Source organism: Solea solea, chromosome 5 (genome assembly GCF_958295425.1).
Source record: "Solea solea chromosome 5, fSolSol10.1, whole genome shotgun sequence".
Classification (NCBI taxonomy): domain Eukaryota; kingdom Metazoa; phylum Chordata; class Actinopteri; order Pleuronectiformes; family Soleidae; genus Solea; species Solea solea.
The window spans coordinates 20,025,676-20,045,928 of record NC_081138.1 but is presented as its reverse complement, the minus strand read 5'-3'; the positions used below and the strand labels follow the sequence as shown (position 1 = coordinate 20,045,928).

The 20,253-nt window shown below is 40.6% G+C and overlaps 1 protein-coding gene across 8 annotated transcripts in view; it reads left to right on the top strand.

Moving 5' to 3' along the window:
• Nucleotides 1-19,999, top strand: part of LOC131459187 (A-kinase anchor protein 13) — an 88,610-nt gene extending 68,611 nt beyond the window's left edge. For 5 of the 8 annotated variants that reach the window (XM_058628677.1, XM_058628684.1, XM_058628678.1 and 2 more), the window contains 21 exons: nt 1,291-1,358; nt 1,471-1,537; nt 1,907-2,057; nt 2,298-2,410; nt 2,538-2,684; nt 2,951-3,207; nt 3,300-3,425; nt 3,774-3,891; nt 6,380-6,628; nt 6,754-6,830; nt 8,018-8,199; nt 9,015-9,097; nt 9,204-9,392; nt 11,217-11,396; nt 13,191-13,264; nt 13,960-14,004; nt 15,008-15,058; nt 15,202-15,474; nt 17,603-17,782; nt 18,158-18,461; nt 19,783-19,999. In XM_058628677.1, the coding sequence (XP_058484660.1) occupies nt 1,291-1,358; nt 1,471-1,537; nt 1,907-2,057; nt 2,298-2,410; nt 2,538-2,684; nt 2,951-3,207; nt 3,300-3,425; nt 3,774-3,891; nt 6,380-6,628; nt 6,754-6,830; nt 8,018-8,199; nt 9,015-9,097; nt 9,204-9,392; nt 11,217-11,396; nt 13,191-13,264; nt 13,960-14,004; nt 15,008-15,058; nt 15,202-15,474; nt 17,603-17,782; nt 18,158-18,461; nt 19,783-19,835 (2,987 nt within the window). In that variant the 3' untranslated portion in view covers nt 19,836-19,999. The remainder of the gene's footprint in view (nt 1-1,290; nt 1,359-1,470; nt 1,538-1,906; nt 2,058-2,297; nt 2,411-2,537; nt 2,685-2,950; nt 3,208-3,299; nt 3,426-3,773; nt 3,892-6,379; nt 6,629-6,753; nt 6,831-8,017; nt 8,200-9,014; nt 9,098-9,203; nt 9,393-11,216; nt 11,397-13,190; nt 13,265-13,959; nt 14,005-15,007; nt 15,059-15,201; nt 15,475-17,602; nt 17,783-18,157; nt 18,462-19,782) is intronic. The other 3 variants (XM_058628682.1, XM_058628681.1, XM_058628680.1) reach the window with 3 other exon arrangements.
• The last annotated feature ends 254 nt before the right edge of the window (nt 20,000-20,253 follow it).

The window sequence follows — 20,253 nt, the reverse complement described above, 5'->3', positions numbered from 1 at the left end:
GGACAACAAAACTGTTTTTGCATCGCTTTCCTCTGAAGCAGCACCGGTCGTCCTAAGGAGGATGTTGTTTATTGCACAAGCCTCTAGCGCAATCCCAGAAAGAGCCTAAAAAGCAGAAACCAGTTGCTGCAATAGATCGCAGCAACACAGTGACCCTCTCAGTGGTCACAATCTGCCTCACATACTTGAGTTTGGACTGGCAAGTACAGCGCTTGTTGTGTTCAGTCCTTCTGGTTCCTATTGTTGGAGCCACTGACATGTTGGAGGGTGTTTTGTTTGGAGGTTTGTTCTCGCAGATGTCTGGCCTGTGTCCATTCAGCACACAAATAGTGATCCTTTGTCTCAGATTAGCTGGAATTAGTTGCACATCCACAAAACAGAGCAAAATAGCCCAAGAGAGACTCTTTAAGATGAGAACATCTCTGCTGGGATTTAAAGGTTTATTGTGTGGGTTTTACTTTTGACATATAAAACAAAATAGAAGGTAAATTGATTATTATTTATTTGAATGTCGTGTTTTGTAGATAAACTGTACACGGAACTACAAACGGAAATGTTGACCCTAACTGGAGTCCTACTTGTTAGTAACACAGACTTTCCTCAGCTTTATTGTAATTGTAAGTTTGTTGATGTAACCCTGAGAGCGGAAGTGTGGTAGGCTTTTTAGCGCAAATGACTACATCATATAGTGAGTTTGTGGTTTTCACTTGTGCAACATGTCTCTTTAAAACAGCTCTGTCTCCTGGGAAAAAAAAGCCCCTCTCTTTAAAGAGCCTTGTGAAGATTTTGACAAAACCAGATATAGTTGTTCCTCTTACTGAAACTTCCCCGTCGCCTGTTTCAGGTGTTCACTTGTAAGGGCAACAGAGAGCTTTCTGTTTTTACACTCTGACAGAATAGAACTTTGTAATTTGTCAAGGACAACTGAAGACCAAATGGGATCAGATGATAGAGCAGATCATATTTTAGGACTCTTATTTGTTGATCCTTGTTCCAAAATGGAGATCTGGGAATGTTTACATAATTGAAATGTTCCCATGCAACCCAGTTTTTGCGCTGATGTGTCATTCCTTTTTTCACCCCCTTTGTCCATGTGAAGTATTACCTCTCGATTGCATCACATACTCTGCTCCAGTCTGGCTTTCATTAGTGGGCTGGTGGAGTTTCCTGGCCCGGCTATGAAAACCAGTCAGAATTTCTTGCCCCCACCTTTCCACAAACCGTCAACACCCCCACCCCCATCACCAGACTCATACTATTCACTGAGTGTTCTGTTGCTTTTCTTTCCAGACTGTAACGTGTCCGTCCACAAGGGCTGCAGAGACAGTCTGCCTGTTTGTGCCAAGGTGAAGATGAAGGTAAACATTCCCTGACAGTCACTTTACCACTGACTGTAATATTCGGTTGTTTTTCAGCCAAAATTGATTTGAACTCATCATTTATTCTTTGATGCTCTGTTTCTTTGGCTAGTTGCCCAAGCAGCAGTTTGTGGTCCCAGATTCCAGCTCTTTTCCTACAGTCACGATGAGAAACAAATGTGAGTGTCAAATTAAACGGCTTTACTTCGGGTACATCATAGCCCTTAACCATTTACAGATCCATGATTAAAAATGTTAGTAAGTGTTAGTTACTCTAAGAATTATTTGCACTCTTCAGGACATAAACTATAGTTTATATTATTCTGGCTCCTGACTGGAAAACTCATCAGTTCTCAGGTTATGTTATAAAGTAAACAGAAGTATCAGCGCAGCCATTCCTTTCCTCAGTCTGTTGACATTACCAGTATCTTTCATTTCAGTAATACATGTGTTTTTAGGTCAGATTAAAGGAAAAAGAAAAAGACCCTCAAGTCTATACTCAAAAAGAGGCTGCTGCTGACTGTCCTGTGTGTCTGTCTCTTGTCCAGCTGGTGGGACGAGGGAGCGTCCCTGGTCAGCCATCTTGTCCCCTGAAGATCACTCTTCTCTGACGATCCCATCGTCACGGAGACCCACGAGCATAATGTCTTTCCACGGCAACAACCTGTCCAAGAGCCTGTCAATAAGCAACATTGCTGGGTGAGGTGACGTGTGTGTGTATACACACACACACACACATATATACATGAAGTGGAATGAAGAACCTCAGGCGTTCAAAATTATCATATTGAGTTGTTCAGTCATGTGTGTACGTGACTTTATGTGACCACTGCATCCACAGTGCATTGCGTGTGTTCAGTCAGATTAGTTGATGTCTGTGGTTCTGACTTGTTATGAAACAACATTGTTAATCGAACCTTTTATTATTATAACCTTCAGTCCCGTGTTTGATGAGATACCCATAAAAGGCTTTCGGTATCTCTCCCAGTCCACTGACTCCCTCAACAGAACCAATCAGGTCACAGAGTCCATGGAATCTCTCACCGATGAAGGTAGGAACAAAATATTATATTATATTATAAAAAAATAAAGAAATATGCGCATGATGATTTGACATTATTAAAATCTGAATTCGAAATTTGCTTCAGATTGTAAGTGCAAGCTGTGTTGTTGGTACAGGGACGGAGATGATGGACGGGCAGCTGATGGGAGAGTTTGAAGCGGAGGCCAAGGAGCTTGAAGCTGATTCCTGGAGTTTGTGTATGGAGCAGCAGTACTTGCAGCAGCTGGATAGAGAGCTGGTGAAGAGACAAGACGTTATTTATGGTACGTCTAATCACCACAAGACTCTTTACTGCTGTAAACAATGCATGCTCTTAAACTTTGTGAAGGGAAAATGTTAAAAGATTAAAAGTGTAGTTGCCCAGATGTTCACTATTGATTAGAGTTTACCTGTGAAGGAAAGTCTTTTTTATGCAGATGACTTGCAAAATCATTTAATGAAAACAGAGGCTACTGAGATAGAATGATATTGATAAACATCTTTGGAAGGTTCAAAGTGAAAAGTCTCCCTTCCTTTGTTTGTCATCCAGAGCTGATGCAGACGGAGATACACCACATCCGCACGTTGCGCATTATGTCAGAAGTTTACAGTAAAGGCCTTCAGAAGGAGGTGCAGCTCGAGCTCCAGACAGTGGAGAAGCTGTTCCCCGCTCTGGACGAGCTCTTGGAGTTCCACACGCAGCACCTCATGCGCCTCCTGGAGAGAAAAAGAGAGTGCCAGCTGGAGGGGGGAAGCCTGGAGGGAGCATTTATCATCAACAGAATAGGAGACATCCTTGTCAACCAGGTGAGAGCAGGGATGGACTGGTGGGGTTGGGATACAGGTTCTTGACTTGCGTGGTGTTGATGTTGAACAATGTCTGTCCAACTCCGCTCTAGTTCTCAGGATCTAGTGGTGAAAGTATGAGGAGGATTTACGGACGATTCTGCAGCCGCCACAATGAAGCTGTCAACTTTTATAAGGACCTGCTGACCAAAGACAAACGCTTCAAAGCCTTTATCAAAGTAAGGCCTTTTTCATTTTACTCTACAGTCTACTGTAATGCACATTTAGTTAGAGTTCTAACTTCTCTCATATATATTTAACGTTAATGTACACTCTTTTCAGTCAGTGCATGTATTTACATTTGTGTAAATACCAAAATAAACTTGAGAATGTGCATCCTGATCATAGAGGCTTTGTAGTCTCTGGCCTTGTTGTCATAACCATCACAGTAAACACTATCGAAAGTATAATTAAACTTGTTTTACAGAATGCGTTTCAATTGTTTCTCTTTGGTTGTTTCATCTTGTTAGGAGCCTGCTGCTGGATATGTATGTTATCCTAAAGCACCTTTTGTCTGATTCTTTCAGAAAAAGATGAGCAGCAGCATTGTGCGGAGACTTGGTATCCCAGAATGCATCTTGTTGGTGACCCAGAGGATAACAAAGTACCCGGTGTTGATTCAGAGAATGCTACAGCACACGAATGGTTAGTTTCATGTCAGCCTCTTTTCAGAGGACATTGATGCTTTTATTGTGTGAGAAAGATCCTCAACTACTACAGATTAACAAAGCAGCTAACCGTATGATGTACTCAGACCTATAGTTTTACTACAAAACAGCTCAACTTTTTAAGCGGTAACTAAACAGAGACACAGATGGATTAAAATATGCTGTACATATCAATACATAGTAAAATGGTGAATTTAAAGTCATAGTTTTAAAGGAGATAAATGATCATATTCATTCTTTAAATTTAAATTCTCAGCTTGTGAGGGGCATTGATTATGGTCCATAAACCAGTAAGGCATACAAGACTAATTAATGCATTAGAATGTATAAACTGTTGCTGCTGCTTTATAGATAAATAGAGAAACAAGTTGCAAGTTACACATCTAATAGTTTTAGTTGCGGTTCAGCCAAGTTTATTAGTAGCACTGCATTACAGACCACAGCATCACTTGTTTTAGGAAAAAGTGTTTTGCAACATATTTGTATCTGCTTGAAAGCAGCTCTCGTCAGTCAGTGGACTGTGTACACTCTCTCTAATCCTTCCTCAAAGTGGGCTGGGGGAGCTCTGACTTAATCCCCAATACTCTCACTTGCCAAGGTTGATATAGTCTACATATGCATGTGTGTGTGTGTGTATATAGAGGATCCTACCAGTGAAAGGTAGTAGTTTGGAAGAGTAAAGTACAGCAGCCTTAGGGTCAACATGTTACATGTTGGGTCAGGTGAACAATATCAAAGAGAAATATAAAATAAAGACATAATGACTCTGTGGCTGAGTCTCTTAACTCAAAGAGGATGAGCTGTGATAGATGAAGAGACTGAGAGAAGAGCAAATACTGGCTAAACAACAGTGGCAAAACATTTTTATGAATAGTTCCTCATTTTCAAAAGAAAATACACATATTTTCCCCCTTGCAGAGGCACAGGCATGAGAGTGGTATTGATCGTCACTTTCTCTTTAGTTTGTCAGATAAAGGAGATGCTACAGCCAGGGGCAAATGAGCTTACTATGTCTCTATCTGAGGGCAACAGCAAAGTAAAACCACAACATTTCAATTTCATTTTTGTTTGTTTTAAACATACAAGAATTTATTTTGTTCAGATAGAGCCAGGCTTGCTGTTTCCAGCCTCTTGTTCTAAGCTAAGCTAAAAGCTACCACCTGCTGGTTAACTCTCACTTTTATACTACAGATCATTATATATATATATATATATATATATATATATATATATATATATATTGATCTGTATATATATATATATATATATATATATATACATATATATATATATGTTCCAAATTGTCAATTTAATCGTCCTAAGATAATGCAAAATGCTCTCTGCGGCTTCTTTCTTTGAGAAGGGGGGGTCTTCATTAATCTCTAATGTTCCAGGGAAATGTGTAAAACTTGAAACCACAAAACTGGCCCTACAATTATCGACCGACAAGTTCAGTACAAGCTCACCGCAGCTTTGAAATGCTGATTAACCACAGATACAAAAGGTCAGGTGAGAGATCCCCAAATAACCAAACTAAATTCAGTTTTCTGTTCATCTGTTTTTACCCTTTGCTTTCTGACCACAATGCTGTTCAAAAATGTTCCTGTTATAAGCAGTGGAGAGGGGAAAAAAAGTCAGAGTCAGTCATAAATATTAATCAGTGTGCATTGTGTAGCCCATTATACTCCACATCCTACAATCCCATTAACTTGTGTTGAATGGACCTTTTCAGGAAAATGGAAACTCATTTTTGGAGACCTGTGAAAGGAAGATGTCTTCAGAATAATATTTTAATTAACCAAAATAGCATTAACTGTTCAGTCACTGTCAGTGCTACGAGTGTTACATACAAATGACTTCAACCGATTTGTAAGAGCAGAGCACTGATTATTTCTGACATGCATTAATCCTTTTCACAAGGAATTTCTGCCCCATTCTCAAGGAGAAGGAATGTCGCAAACAATTATTCAAAATGTGGTGACCTTAAGTTCAGCTAAGGCACAGTGCAATCTCAATCTCTTTTTGCTCAAAATTATACAGGAAACAGATCAGAATAAAGGGGCTCAACTCCGGACCCCTTAAACTTGACTATTACCAGAAAAAAAAAAAGTTTCATTACCCCCTGCAAGCAAGTGGAAATGCAGTTAAATGTCAAACGGGCACCAAAATTTCACTGCACCGTCTGCTCTACATAAACTCGAACACTCACTCTAACCCATTTCACCCATCTGGTTATAGACTGCCAGTCAGAAGCCATTACATTTCCAAATGTAGTTGTAATAGATTTTTACCTGCACTTCTATTTGTCTGTCTGAATTTTTCACGAAAAACATGTGAATCAAACTGGTAGACGGCTTTGATTTTTATCCCATTGGTAAAGAAGTGCAGGGTTTAGTGTTCTATTGTCTGATAACCTAACCCGAGCCTTTTGTTCATGCCACTCACGCTATCTCGCATGCCGACAGAGAGCGAGGAAGACTTTGACGACCTCAGTGAGGCCGTTAAGCTGGTGAAGGAGGTGATCGCAGCAGTTGATAGCAAGGTGAACGAGCACGAGAAAAGACGCCGCCTGAAGGACTTCCACAGCCGCATGGACAGCAAGTCCATCATGATGACGAAGAACGGCCAGATCTTTGCAAGGGAGGATCTGCTGAGGAGGAGGCTGATCCATGACGGAGCGCTGCAGCTGAAGAACAGCCAGGGAAGATTAAAGGGTAAGGATGCTTACTAATGTCCTCTCCATTTGACGTGGTTGTCTTTTTCTTTGTAAGCACTGACAATATAGAATATATTCTCTCTCATCCAGCCAAAACTGCTTTTTTCCCCATTGATCTTCCAGATGTCCATGCTCTGCTCCTGTCAGATGTCTTTGTCTTCCTCCAAGAGAAAGACCAAAAATATGTATTCGCCATGCTGGTAAGATCCTGCTGTTATCTTTCTGTCTCTCTCTCGCCGCTTAGTGTGTCTCTTAACTCTATTTCTCCTATTTTCCTGTCTTTATGGTTTCCTTACTTTTCCCCAGTAAAAGATTTTGAGAGCTCTGCCAGAGATGTCGTGCTCATATTTTCCTATCCCACTGTTACTGTTACTGTTACTGTTTGTATTTGCTGCCCCTCTTGCCACAACACTTGCTAGCTTCACCTAATAAAGCTGATCTGGCCCTGGGCATCTAACCCAACTGTGATAAAGCATAATAGGTTTATGAAACATTTCTTCCATGTTTACTGTTTCATGACACGGCACACACACACACACGCATGCAAATTCTTGTATTGCTATCCATTTGAAGACTTGCATTGACTTCCATTCATTTGGACAGACCACTCAAGACCTTATCCCTAAACTGAACCATAACCAGTCAATGCCTAACCTTAACCTAACCACAATTCAGAAGTTAGACTCTGATTTATTAGGACTGAATAGAGGAAGAACATGTTGTTTTACATGGATGGCAGCCATGTGACCTTGGGAGTGAGCTTCAGATCTGCAGTTTTACAAACAAAGTACACCGAGTAGAGTAGCAACAAAAGCAAAGGCCACACTACCTGGATAGGAGATGCCGTCTGTTTATGTGAAGGTGTAGCTGATGTCAACCTTAAGCTTGCCCGGGTCGGTCCAGGAATGCTTCTATACTGAGCTGCAGTCAAGTTAAGAATGCATTTCTGTACAGAGATCTCTTTCTTCAAACCTCAGACAGGAAACTGCTGGAAAAGCGCAGGGATGTGGTCAAACAGAACAGGAATTTAATAGTGGTTTGTGGTGTTGCTGGACTAAAAGGTGCTTTGAGGATGCAAGGACTGCTGATGTTGTCAATTGTGGACATAATGCTGTTTAATTTCCAGCCCCTTTATTCCACATCTATCTGTCTGTCCGTCCTTGTCTTTGTTTGTCTGTCTCGCTTTCCCTCCCGTTTTCCTTCTCTCCTCACATAATTATCATTTTCTTCTCTCCCTCCCTCGCCCTTGTGCTCCGTCACCATTTCACTTCCCTCCCACTCTCTTCCGTGACCCTCCCACTGTTATCTTTTATTTTTTTTTCCATTCTCCTCCCCTGTCATCTTCATCCATCCCTCCCCTTCCGCTCCACCTCTCCTCTCCCTGTAGGATCACCGCTCCACGGTCATTTCCCTCCAGAAGTTGATCATCAGGGAAGTCGCTAACGCAGAGCGAGGCCTGTTCCTCATCACAGCCGGTATTGAGAAGCCAGAGATGATCGAGGTCCTCGCCAGCTCAAAGGACGAACGCAACACCTGGATGCACTTCATTCAGGAAGCTATGCAGTCAATGTAAGTAGTAACTGACACATGCAATTGTTATTCCCAAGCTCTTTGGTTGTTCCGTTACCATTTTTTTTACCTGAGCATTTAAGTCCACACCTAGACCCTGACCTGACCCGCCCATTTACTCTCAATCATCACACTGGTTACAAAACAATCTCTCCTCGTAAACTGCTTTTCATGTCATTCAAGTCTTGCGTCTTAGAGTTCAACCACATTACAACTTGTGTTGTAACCCAGGAGTTAGACAGAGCCCAAGACACCAGATAGTAATATACGGTAAGCTGCGACAGAACAGTGTGCTGTCGGGAGGATTAGCACTCTACTACCTGGGGATGGGATGTACTCAGACACAGTTAAATGCTGGATTGGCTTCAAGGACAGCTTACTATAAGCAGAGGATGTTCCCAGTACAGCCAGCAGAGAGGAGAGACATTTAATATTCTGTTCCTCTTTTTCCCTGTCTGACTTCCATCACAATATAAAAACTGTGATCAAGAGTTAAAAATCATTTAAAATGTATTTTAATTATGGGTGCCTTATAGTATACTCAAATCTACTCAAATCTGTTGATAATTATGTATTTATTGATACTTTCAGGGTCATTCTGTGCTGTAATATTAATGTTGTAAACAATGATTGTTTGGGCGTGAATTAATATATTCATTAAAATGATATATCACTTTTTTACCTAGAGCTTGATCTAAGATTAATACTCTGTACCTGTTGTTACAGGTAGTAATATATGGAGACATACACATTGTGAATAGTGAAGATTTTTTTTTCCCAGTGTTATTTAAAGCTCTGGATTTTTGGTTGTACAGGGAAAAGGATGAGGATGAAGGGATTCCCAGTGAGACGGAAGATGACAAGAGACAACTGGAGACTAAAGCCAAGGAGATGAGAGGTGAGAGGAAAGGAAAAAAAACTGGGATGAATTTGCTCCTAATATCACAACATGTGTTCCTCACACTGTCCCTCTCGTTTCATGTCCGTCCGTCTCTGCTGGTCAGATCTGCTGAGGCAGAAGGATACAGAGATCTTGTCTCTGTTGGAGGAGAAGGTGCAGCTCTTTAGGGGAATGTGGGAGGGTTTGAATCCGACCGTTGAGGCCTGCCAGCCAGTCGAGCCTTTCTTCAGATCAGCCAGTAGCCTGGAGCCAGCCAGGGGGGCATCCATCATGAAGGATGCCCTGCAGGAAGGTAAGACAGAAAGAGAGTGCGTATCATATATGTGCTCTAGATCAATTACACATTGTGCAATTTATGCTGTATGGCAGAATGAACAGAAGTGAATATGTATATGTATGTGTATATATATATATATATATATAGCGCAGTAGTACCTTATCTAACTTTTTATTCACATATTTTATGGTAACATTGAGAAAACTGAAATTTTATGGTGGCAAAATCCTAAAAATGCAGATGATGGTTCCTTAGAACAGAGGTTTACAGACGGTAGAGGAGCTATGAGATGCCTTTTGTTGACATTGATGGATACAAACAACACTGAATAGCTGCTGCTATTAGCAAAAGGATATTTCTTCTACCATGAGTTTTATTTTCGTGTGGAAGGTTGCACCCCAACAAGTGTAGTAGTGGATGACCAACAGCTGGATGGGACGACTTTGTAAAATAAGAAGTTGTTTGTAGTAAAGAAAGACACCTGATCTTTCCGAGGTAATTTGGATATAATTGGCTTGTTTCAGGATCTCACCGTAGGGTAAGAGCAGAAGTTTGACTGATGATGTAAAGAGAGTGTAAGAAAACATTAGAGGAGCCAGAGTGTGTTTTGGGATTTTATCACAGCTCTGCCTGGTACTTTGGCTGCTTTGCTCATCAAATGTTGAGAAAAAAGCAGTGTGAGCTGAGAAGTGAAATGAGACATTTTATATCGTGAGAATGAAATGAGGAGGAAAAACAAGAGAAGCATGCTGCATTCCTTGCATATAAAATTGACTTTGAATTTAAATTGAAGGCGGTCTGAAAAGTAATATTCTGCAGAAAATACTGATGCAATAAGTATTATTCAAGCTTGAGTGGTAAAAAAAGTCTTTTTAACATGTTTTTTTCCTGCCGTTTGACTTTTTCAGATATTGAAAAACTTATTAAAACAAGAATGATATATATTGTTCGTTTTTTTTGCATTCTCATCATTGTAGTAACGATGCAGAATATTATACATTATATACAGCGTTGCAATTCATTTGCAGGGAGGCTGCTCAATCATAAAGCTCTATCTCTTGGCATGTTGAATGTACAAGTTCTGTTCAGTGCCGTTGCATTTTAAATAATAGACACTTTGTTTTTGTTGTTTTTTTTTTCCCCTGCTGTGGTCAGAGCTGTAAATATTGCAGGGAGGGCTGACATATTCCTATGTACTGCTGCAGGGAAAGAGTGCTCACTGAAGAGATGTTTATGGTTAGGAAAATCCTGGATTTGTTTGAAGTTTGCATGATTGATACGTGTGCGACACTTAAAGGAGAGCTGTCTGGCCCTAATGCAGGAAAGATTCATATAGGAGAAAGTGTGTAACAGTTTTCAGTAGAGGGTTTAGCTGCAGTATTACAGAATGTATTTTTCACCTCCTCTCCTCCCTCTAAAGCCTCGGGCTGTAATTGTCCATATTTGATATGTGAATTGGCTGCGGTAACGTCATTTCTTCTCGTTATTATGTTTTACTGAGAATACACATCCGCCAAAAATGTCTGTGCTTCTCCATATTTTCACCAGAAAGGTCAGGGTCCTGTATGCTCATTCCACATCTAAGCACAGTAGTCTGTATGTATATGTATGCAAGTATAAAATATGATATGGGAAGATGAAGACATTTAACTTTTAACGACATTTAACGTTTGTAAAACAAACAGATTGTCAGTTGTTGCTTAGCAACTGCAGCCTATACCAGGTCGAGTGCCTGGTGGGATTCATGAGTGCAGAGCAGAACTGTAACGCAGTTAGCTAGGATAATTCATTTACTGACCTGCACATTGATGTTTGTGTGTGTGTGTGTTTGTGTGACAGTGGAGAAATTGCAGGCACTGGTGAATGGCAGCCTGGGTGGGGCGATGGCCAGTGTCCAGGAGGGAGGAGGAGCAGGAGGAGCAGGAGGAGCAGGAGGAGGAGGTGTGGGGCCAGTGTGTTTGCCTCGCCGGGCCGAGACGTTCGGAGGCTTCGACAGCCACCAGATGCACAGTAGTAAGTGTAAGTCTGCCTGCTGCTGTTCTGTGTTTCTGTAGTACAGCAAGAACTGCATAATTGAACCAGGCCTGACACCAGGTAAAATATCTGGAAACCCTGTTACAAATTCCAAGAGGTAATTTTATTTATTTATGTATTTTATAATATAAAATTAAGTAATTAACCTTTTCATTAACCCCCATAAAGCTCAACATTTAAAAAAAAAAAACAAGGTCACTCTTTCCAAATTAAATACATTTAATTACCATAGCAACAAAACTGAGAATCTAAATTAGTGCCCAAACAACAAGGAAAAGCCCACATTTGAAGAAAGCAATCATAACAGAGCTGTCCATGGTTCTGAAACAACACCTCAACATAGTCACTTGGGGCAAATAGCAGTGTTTTGTTTCACCCAGGATATAAAGTACATCTTTATAGAAGCTCTTTTTTGAAAGGGGCAAAACATGCAACTGTGGGGGCCAAGCCCCCAAAAGCCTCCTTGTGGCGTCGGATCCAGATTGACTCCTTTTAACTGTGGAACACACTGAAATCTTCTCACGTGCTGGTCCACACAACTGCATCCACGCATCGACAAGTGACTGGACTTCAAACGGCACTCACGCTGCTGGAAGCTCAGCATGTAAAATATTTCAGTTTTCCCCCTAAAACTAATCTTTAGCAATCGCTTCCCACAACACCCCTCTTCTGTGCGGTTAGATAAAACATTTTAGACAGGGGCTTGGAAGGGAGAGCTGATATTTCCAAAGAGAGACAGAGCCCGGAGCGACACCTCTGAACTGATGGCTCACTAAACCACAGTGGGACACTTCTAACTTTGTGGCGATAGTCCACACATCTATCAGTAGAACAGATGTGAAACAATAACAGTACAACAGATTTTTACCAGTGTAGCATTTTGAAACGGCATTTTTAACCTTTATTTTATTCAAGAAGCAAGCAAGTTCAGTTGTCCTTCAACATATGGAACTATTTATTATTAATTCGTAAATAAAACTTATCCGTAGATCACAGCTGAGAACCACTTATATTAGTGTCACAATAATGATGGAGCAGGTTGTTCACGTAATCTCGGAAGAAAGATGACATCAGCTGGTTAATGGTCACAGCAGCTGTCGACGCAGATTTTATGGGTTCACTTCAAAAGCTCATTGTTACCGTCGCCTCATGTGTTGCTCCTCTCGTCTGTCAGTCTGGTGTGTGCTTTTCCGTTCCTCAAATGATGTCGAATATCAAGACATTTTCCATAAACGGGATCATTTTCTTCCAAATTGCTTTTCATCACCGCAGAGAAAACCGTGGTCTTGAATGAGGAGCATGTAATATCAGGAGCCTGAATAATAGTAGAAAAACCCCGCTGTATTATCTGTCAGTTTTTGACACTTTCATCAGCTCACACACGATGTCTGCTCTGAAGCAACTAATACAAAGTTTCAGCTGTGAGTTTTTTTTCCTGATTGATTTTTATCCTTGCGGGTGGTGGTGGATGTGGAGTGACCAGCTGCAGGCTGGAGTTCATGTCAATTGTTACGCACATGGACGAGTTGTAATGGACATCTGCGGATATATCATCGGTGTGTCTGAGCACATGATGAACAGAAAATATGACACTTATTGATATGTGTCATATTGAACAATAACATTTAACATTCAATTGTCTTTCTAACTGGCTCATTTCACATATTTATTTTTATCAGTGAGAGATGGTTTCAGTGTGTAAAATGATTATGTATCTGTAAATGTGGATTAGTTGCTGCCTGACTCATCTGGTCTCCCGTTGGCCTCTCTTTATGTCAGGTGGAGACAGAGACGAGGGCGAGGATGCAGCAGGAGATCTGCGCAGGACGGAGTCTGACAGTGTTTTAAAAAAGGTCAGTATTCTCACCAGCCAATTATTTTTGACTCTAAAGCCACTGCACCACCCACACCTCAATGAGAACTTGAGGCCATATGTTGGGAAGCAGCATTTATCCTCCAACATTAACAACACCATTAAGATAAATTACCTGCTGCTCTTCCTCCAGTGAATTAGCCTCTTGACTTATGCTGCTAGGTTGCATTGCTAATGATGACTAACACTTGTATAAGACCAGTTGATGGAAATGATGGGTCATCTTTAGCTACCTGCGTCTGAATGCCTGCCTTTATTTTTAGGCATTTAACCTGAGCACACACTGTTTATCAAGCAGCAGGGCTGTGCATGTTTGTTACTTGAGTGTTTTAGTCTAGCCAAGCTAATGCAGTGCAAGGTTTTGTCTCAAAACCAGAAATCATGTCATGTTTTGAGTCTATTTGGTTTCCTGTCATATCCACATTGTTTTTTTTTTATTGAAAGTGGAAAATACATATTTAGAGATTTAACACAGCCACAAGACTTCTGTATGACTTTATTAGTTGTCCATCGTCATAATCTGTTACAGCAAGCGCCCACATATTATAATCACATTTTTATTCATACTGTACTTTATGCATCCTCACATACATTGACTATACACACATAATGAGACACACCAGCAGATGTGCGTGTATGGGAGTGTTAATGTGTGTGTTTTGTGTTTCTCTGCAGGGAGGAAACGCCAACCTACTGCTGCTGTTGAAGAGGAACAGTGAGGTAATACTGACTTCCTGTCTCTGTAATTATATTAGAGCAGCGTTGACATGGAAACTGTCCAAACCCTGTGTCGGCATCATCGTTAGCGGCATCAATAATCATATTAGGTCAAACTGTTGTGGCGGTAGTGGTAGTATTAGTTGTGCTGTGGAAGTTTTTATCAGTTGTGTCAGTAGATTTTGTTCCATTATTTAAAAACGCACACAAATAACATGACAAGCTAAATTGCTCAAAAGGGTTTTGTAAACACTCATGGTTATTCAGTGTATTCTAATAGGAAAAATTATAAATAAAAGAAATGTTATGTAAAATAGATCCAATTTAAGCAATTTGTCTTCATGTTTAGTAACAGTTTAAATAATTAAATTCTGTAAAAGTAAGAAAGGTAATGGTTAGTTCTAATGAACTGCCACATTAAAAATGTAACGCCTAAATGGCAGTGGCAGTTTAATAGGCATTGAGATAAAATTAAATGTAACATATTAACTTACAAAATATGCAACTGTGTGATCTGGTGATTAATTTCCGTCTAGTTCTTATGCAGGCTCCACTGATCTTTTTCTGTGGGATATTCTGCACATGTGCTGTTGTATTTGTTATTTTGTGCAGCTCCACATTAACATTAATTCTGGGTCCTGGCAAACATTGTTGGCTGCTGAATGCTCAGTGGCCTTGTCTGTTTGTCAGTGTTTGAATGGTGAAGTGGTCAGACGTCACCCTGAACTGAATTTGGTTACGTGTTGGATTAGTCTTGCGCTATTACAATGAATCCACTGCTTTCACTTCTTAAATGAAAAAAAAAATAAATAGAGCCAATGTTTAAAATGAAGTGCTGCTACCATTCGTGGCATATTTTAACAAGCAAGCAAGTCAAGGGCAGCATAAACATCCGACAGTGTTCCCTACACAAGTCAACAGCATTTTTCTCCCACTAAAGAAAGAAAAAGAACAGAAACGGTGGTTTGTGGTTATGTAGTACTCAGTGGATTCTCTTTTCCAACAGCAGGTTCTTCACAGTGTCTCCAATCTGCACCTTCTTCTCAGCACTCTGCAGGTAAGACATTTTGCTTACAATGTTCTACTGTGCTCCAGATCAGACTCTGTGAGGCTTTAGCACTTAGTGTCAGCTTTTCTTACAAACATATCTGAATGTGTCCAAACTAATGTGAGGGGTGAATATGGTCCTCTCTTATCCAGGCAGTGGTGGTCCAACAGGACAGTTTCATAGAGGAGCAGCGACAGGCCCTGAGCGAGCGCACGGCCTCCTGCGCGTCATTGTCTCGGCCGTCCTCGCGGCCCAGCTCCCTGATTGAGCAGGAGAAGCAGCGCAGCCTTGAGAAGCAACGGCAGGAGCTTGCCACGCTTCAGAGGCAGCAGGCAGCTCATGCTGAGGAGAAGAAGAGAAGAGAGAAGGAGTGGGAGCTCAGGGAACATCAGATGACTGACAAAGAGGTGCTGCTGCACATACAGGTACCTATTGTTTTCGACTTTTTCCGTGTCTTTTTATGTGGGTCGTACCTGTAAAATGACACTGTAGCTGTGTGTCAGGATCTTAGTGACTCGTGGAGAGCTCTGTTGTGATCGCATGCCGCCTTCAAAAATAAACCGTTGGCTGAAAAATGTTACATTTTCTTCAGCTGAAAGTTGAGTTTCACTGAGAGCAATTTCTCTGAGGGGAATCCATAGACACTGGAGTAGTACAGGTTTGCCATGGGTCCTTGAAATCCTTGAAAGAAAACTGCCCTAAATAGACATGGGCCATTGAAAGTGCTTGACTGTTGTGCATGAAAGAAGTTAAGTTGATTTAGGTAAAAAGCTTCCACTGTCAATGTGCCTTTGTTTGTTACAACACCACCTACTGTTTAATGCGTCTTGCATTGCTTGATGTATGAAGAGTATGCCTTTGCAGAAGAAATGTGGAGTCATGGTTACGAGCATTGTTGTGAACACTGTCCACTGTCTGACAGAGATTCCGTGCAGAACAATGAGCGAGCAACGTTGAGCAAGAGGGAGCAAATTACGAGATGTCTGGGAAATGCAAATTCCAAGATCTCTGACTCACCAGACAAAATAACAAAGACTGACTTGCCCAAAGATCCCAAGGACAATCACTTGGCCAGAAGCAGAGCGTGCTGCAAATCAATAGAATGGGCGAGGCAGCTCTTACAAGTCACCCTCCCATCGCAAACTGTGTCAGCACATGCAGTCCTTGAATTTGAGGAAATTGGTCCTGGAAAGTCATTGAAAAGTCCTTGAATTTGATGTCAGACTGTCATTTTAGAGCCTCCCTTTGAAACTAGAAGGGACCACATTTGGTTGAGAGAGAGAAGTGAGGAGCTGATGTTAATAAGATTGGAGGAGGACACACAGTTGTCATTCACAGCCAACCCAAGGTCTAAAGTGTGCTGTGGTTTATTGTCTATTTTGCTGCTCTATTGAGACCGTGAACCTCTCAGGAACATGTTTAATTTATATTAAATTAGTTGCACTTCTTTTGCATCCAATGTAGTCACCTGTCCCAAATGCCACTCAAGCAAATACAGGTCTCAGGCATCTCAGTATTGGCTTATCTTTCTGTACCCTGGGATTATGTCCAATTATATTTATATACTGTGTATATATATATATATATATATATATATATATATATATATATATATATAGTCCATTTGTACAACCAGCATGCTAACACAAGTGCCTGGCTTTTAGAGATGCTGGTTGTTGGCTGAATAACAAGGTCATATGGGCTCCCTATAAAAAGTGCAGTCTCTTGCCTATTTGAAAGTACTCTCCCAGCAGAAGCTTGCTGCTGTGTTTTACAGTTACCTTGGCTCACTTTTCATGTCAGAGTTTCAGTTTGCCAAAGTTCTACTGCAAAGGCCCACATTCTTTCCTTTAAATGCTTGATGCTGCAGAACTAAAAGCAGTGGAGAGAAAAAAAGAGGAAGAGGAAAAAGTTGTTTTCCTTTTGCGCTTTCCCAAAAAATCAGATGTTAATCAATGCTTTAGTAGGTTTCTTCTATACAGTATGTGATATTACGGGTTTTCTAGCAAAAAGTTCATGTAATAACAATGTTTTTATCTATATTTACAATAGTACATCATTTTCAGTTATGAACTGCACAGTTTCTACTGAATGACGCCTCAGTGTTGATTGACTAACATCACAATGAAAAACTAGAAAAAGAAAAGACGTTGAATAAGAGAGAGTGAGGTCAGTAAACGTTGGCTCCTCCTCTTTGGTTGCCTGACTCGCTAAGAAGAAAACCACAACCTTGAGATAGATTGACTTTCTAAAAACGGGATTACAAACAAATTAACTTTCCCTCTCGTTATAGTTCACATTAACACAAAATCATTTATCAAAGTTATTGTTGGCGAAAAAAAATGCACTCAACACAAATTGCAATTAGGCTCCTACTCTCATTTTTCTTTTTTATTTAGCCTTCTGACTATATTCTGGTTGCTGTCGACTGTCCATGTCAGTGGTCAGAGTTTTATCTCTCTCTCATCAATGATTTCGAAGGCCTGAAAAAACTCATTGTGTCCTTGACCTGTATCATTTTAATAAATCCAACATTCCTCTCACCCACTGCAGGAGGAGGAGGTCGTAAAGCAGCACAAGAAGCTGGAAGAGGACAAGCAGGAGCTGCAGAGTAGGAAGGAGGAATACCAAAAAGACCTGGAGAGGCTTCGTGACGCACAGAGGAAACTTGAGAGGGACAGGGAGGCCGTGCAGCAGCAGCTCGACAAGATGGAGCAGCTTCGTCTGGCTGAGGTAAGCGGGGATCCATTAAAAGTCATAATGGGGAGTAATAACGTGATCTGTTGCTCCCTGCAGGAGAACTGGCTCCTTTGTCGTCCCCTTAGCCGCACTGACACTTATTGAGCCGGGAAGAATTTAGTGTTTTACACTGTGACACCTCAGCAGTAGATACCTACTGTATTTTGCAGGCTTTCACTTGTGTCCTTTCTGAAAGTGTGAAATGTGACATGATAAGGTTCCTGTGCCAACACTTTCTTTCCATTTTTGCCCATTATACTGTTGTATATATGCTCATGCTTTATTCATAGTAAGCTTGCAAAAACAAATTCAGTTACAGATGTAGAGAGCAGCTGTTCTTCCGTCTAACCTCCGTCTTGTTACTTCCAGAGGACTCCCTCGACGACGTCTGATGAATCCCATTTCCCCGGCTTCTCCCCGTCTCTGGAGCCCGACCTGCTGGAGCTCTCCCCCTCGTCCTCCTCCTCCCTGCCCAGGATGCAGCCCCAGCAGTCCAAGCCCAAAGGAAAAAGCCTCAATCCCTTTTTCTTATCCTCCACCAACACCAACCTCAAGGGCGGTGAAGCCAATAACCAGATCTCAAAGGGTCTGCTGCATCTGGCCAAGAGCAAGAGCAAAGAGGGGAAGGAGAAGAAGAAGAAGAAGGGCAAAGCGGGGAGTAAAGAGACAGCAGGTAGAGCATCAGCATCAGAATTTATATTTAGTCTTGCATTAAATGAACAGGTTAATTCAGATTAGACACGTGAAGTTTGATTATCAGACCAGAAAGTAACCCAGGCTCAATATCTGTCAATAATTTGACAGTGCTCTAAGGTTGTTGCTTTAAGTTTGAATCTAGTAGTTATATATGTTAAAAAAAGTAGCTTATACTGTATATTGTTCATATCAACTGCTCCTTCGTCTTCTTCAGCTCATAGTAAATGTAACCTCAGGAGAACGTGTCTCACTCCCCATCAACTTTTAGAGATTAGTTCATTCAGTCATACTGTATCTATATTTTTTATATTTGTTTTTTTTTTTAGTTGGGATTGGCTCTAACCACTGTATCAAATTCAGCAGCAGGGAATGAATGAATGAATGAATGAATGAATGAATGAATGAATAAATGAATGAATACATACCTGATCACATAATAAAACAATAGACAGCCCATCCCATAAACACACAAAGCAAATAAAACAGAAATTGAGGAAACACAACGTTAAATCTTTCTCAAGTAAGGAAAATGTACACTAATGAATTAGCAGACAATATATAATAATAATAATAATAATAATAATAACAAAGTATATAATACAATCATAAGTAAAGAACATAGCAAATGAAATATACCAATGTAGTAAAATAGACCAATAATACATTTACAGTATTTAATAGTCACAGAATAATAACCAAATGAAAATATGTATTTGTTGAAACGGAGCTTCTAATATTTAATGATAATAAAAAAGATGGGTTTTTAATCTCCCGTGGTTTCTCACTGCAGCTCAGAGTAACGTGTGGAGACAATGCAATGATGATTAGAAATGAATATGAAACCCCCCGATGTCTTTTATTGGGAAAAAAATGATCTACACACTGTTAAATATTCAGATGAACCTCATCAGGCAGTAACTACATTTCTACTCTCTTATCTGCTTTGGCAGCAGAGAATCTGAGTCTGTCAGTAACTGGAACTGTCGCATGAACGTTACACGTTCATCCCAGTTCGTTTGTCGTCACACTAAAAAACCAAAGTACCAAAGTATGACTCTTCTTTGAGCCATAAGTACAGTACATTTAAGTTTCTCACTGAATCAGCATTTCTCTATTCCTTAATGGAACACGCTGACAGCACAGTTTGCCTTGTTGAAGGGTTTGATCAATATGAAGCAGGATGATGCTGCTCACTAAACATCCCCGGAGAATAAACGTTGCAGCTAGTTAACAATCATAAAAAAACTTCTCATGAGGTAGAATGTTCAGGAATGACTCCTCTCTTCTCTGCCTCCCAGATCTTCAGCACCACCTAGAGCCTCCTCTGGATGGAGAGATCTTCTTCTGTTGATCATCATCATCATCACCATCAACGGCGTCACGCCGTTCTTGACTTACAGAGGTGCAAGGTGTTACTACAGTTCACCATCAGGCTTTTTGGGCACCTTTTGAAAAAGCGACAGTTAACTTTTCTCATCGTAACATGAAGCGGTTTGATGTAACATGCAGGCATTTTTAAATAAAATACCACTCATTTTTGGTTTATGGCGTACTTCAAATACAGACCCTGGATTAGCCGTGCACATTTAAATATTATCTTTACAAAAATCCAGTTTCCTTTTTCCAAAAACTAATTTTGATTTCTTCATTTTGAAGAAAATCTACTGTATTTGATAGACCTGGCTGCCTTCCTGTGTTAATGGTCTCTTATGTCCTCAACCAGTACTGTTGTTCGGTCCTGGTATTATGTCCAACATGAACGTGCTGTT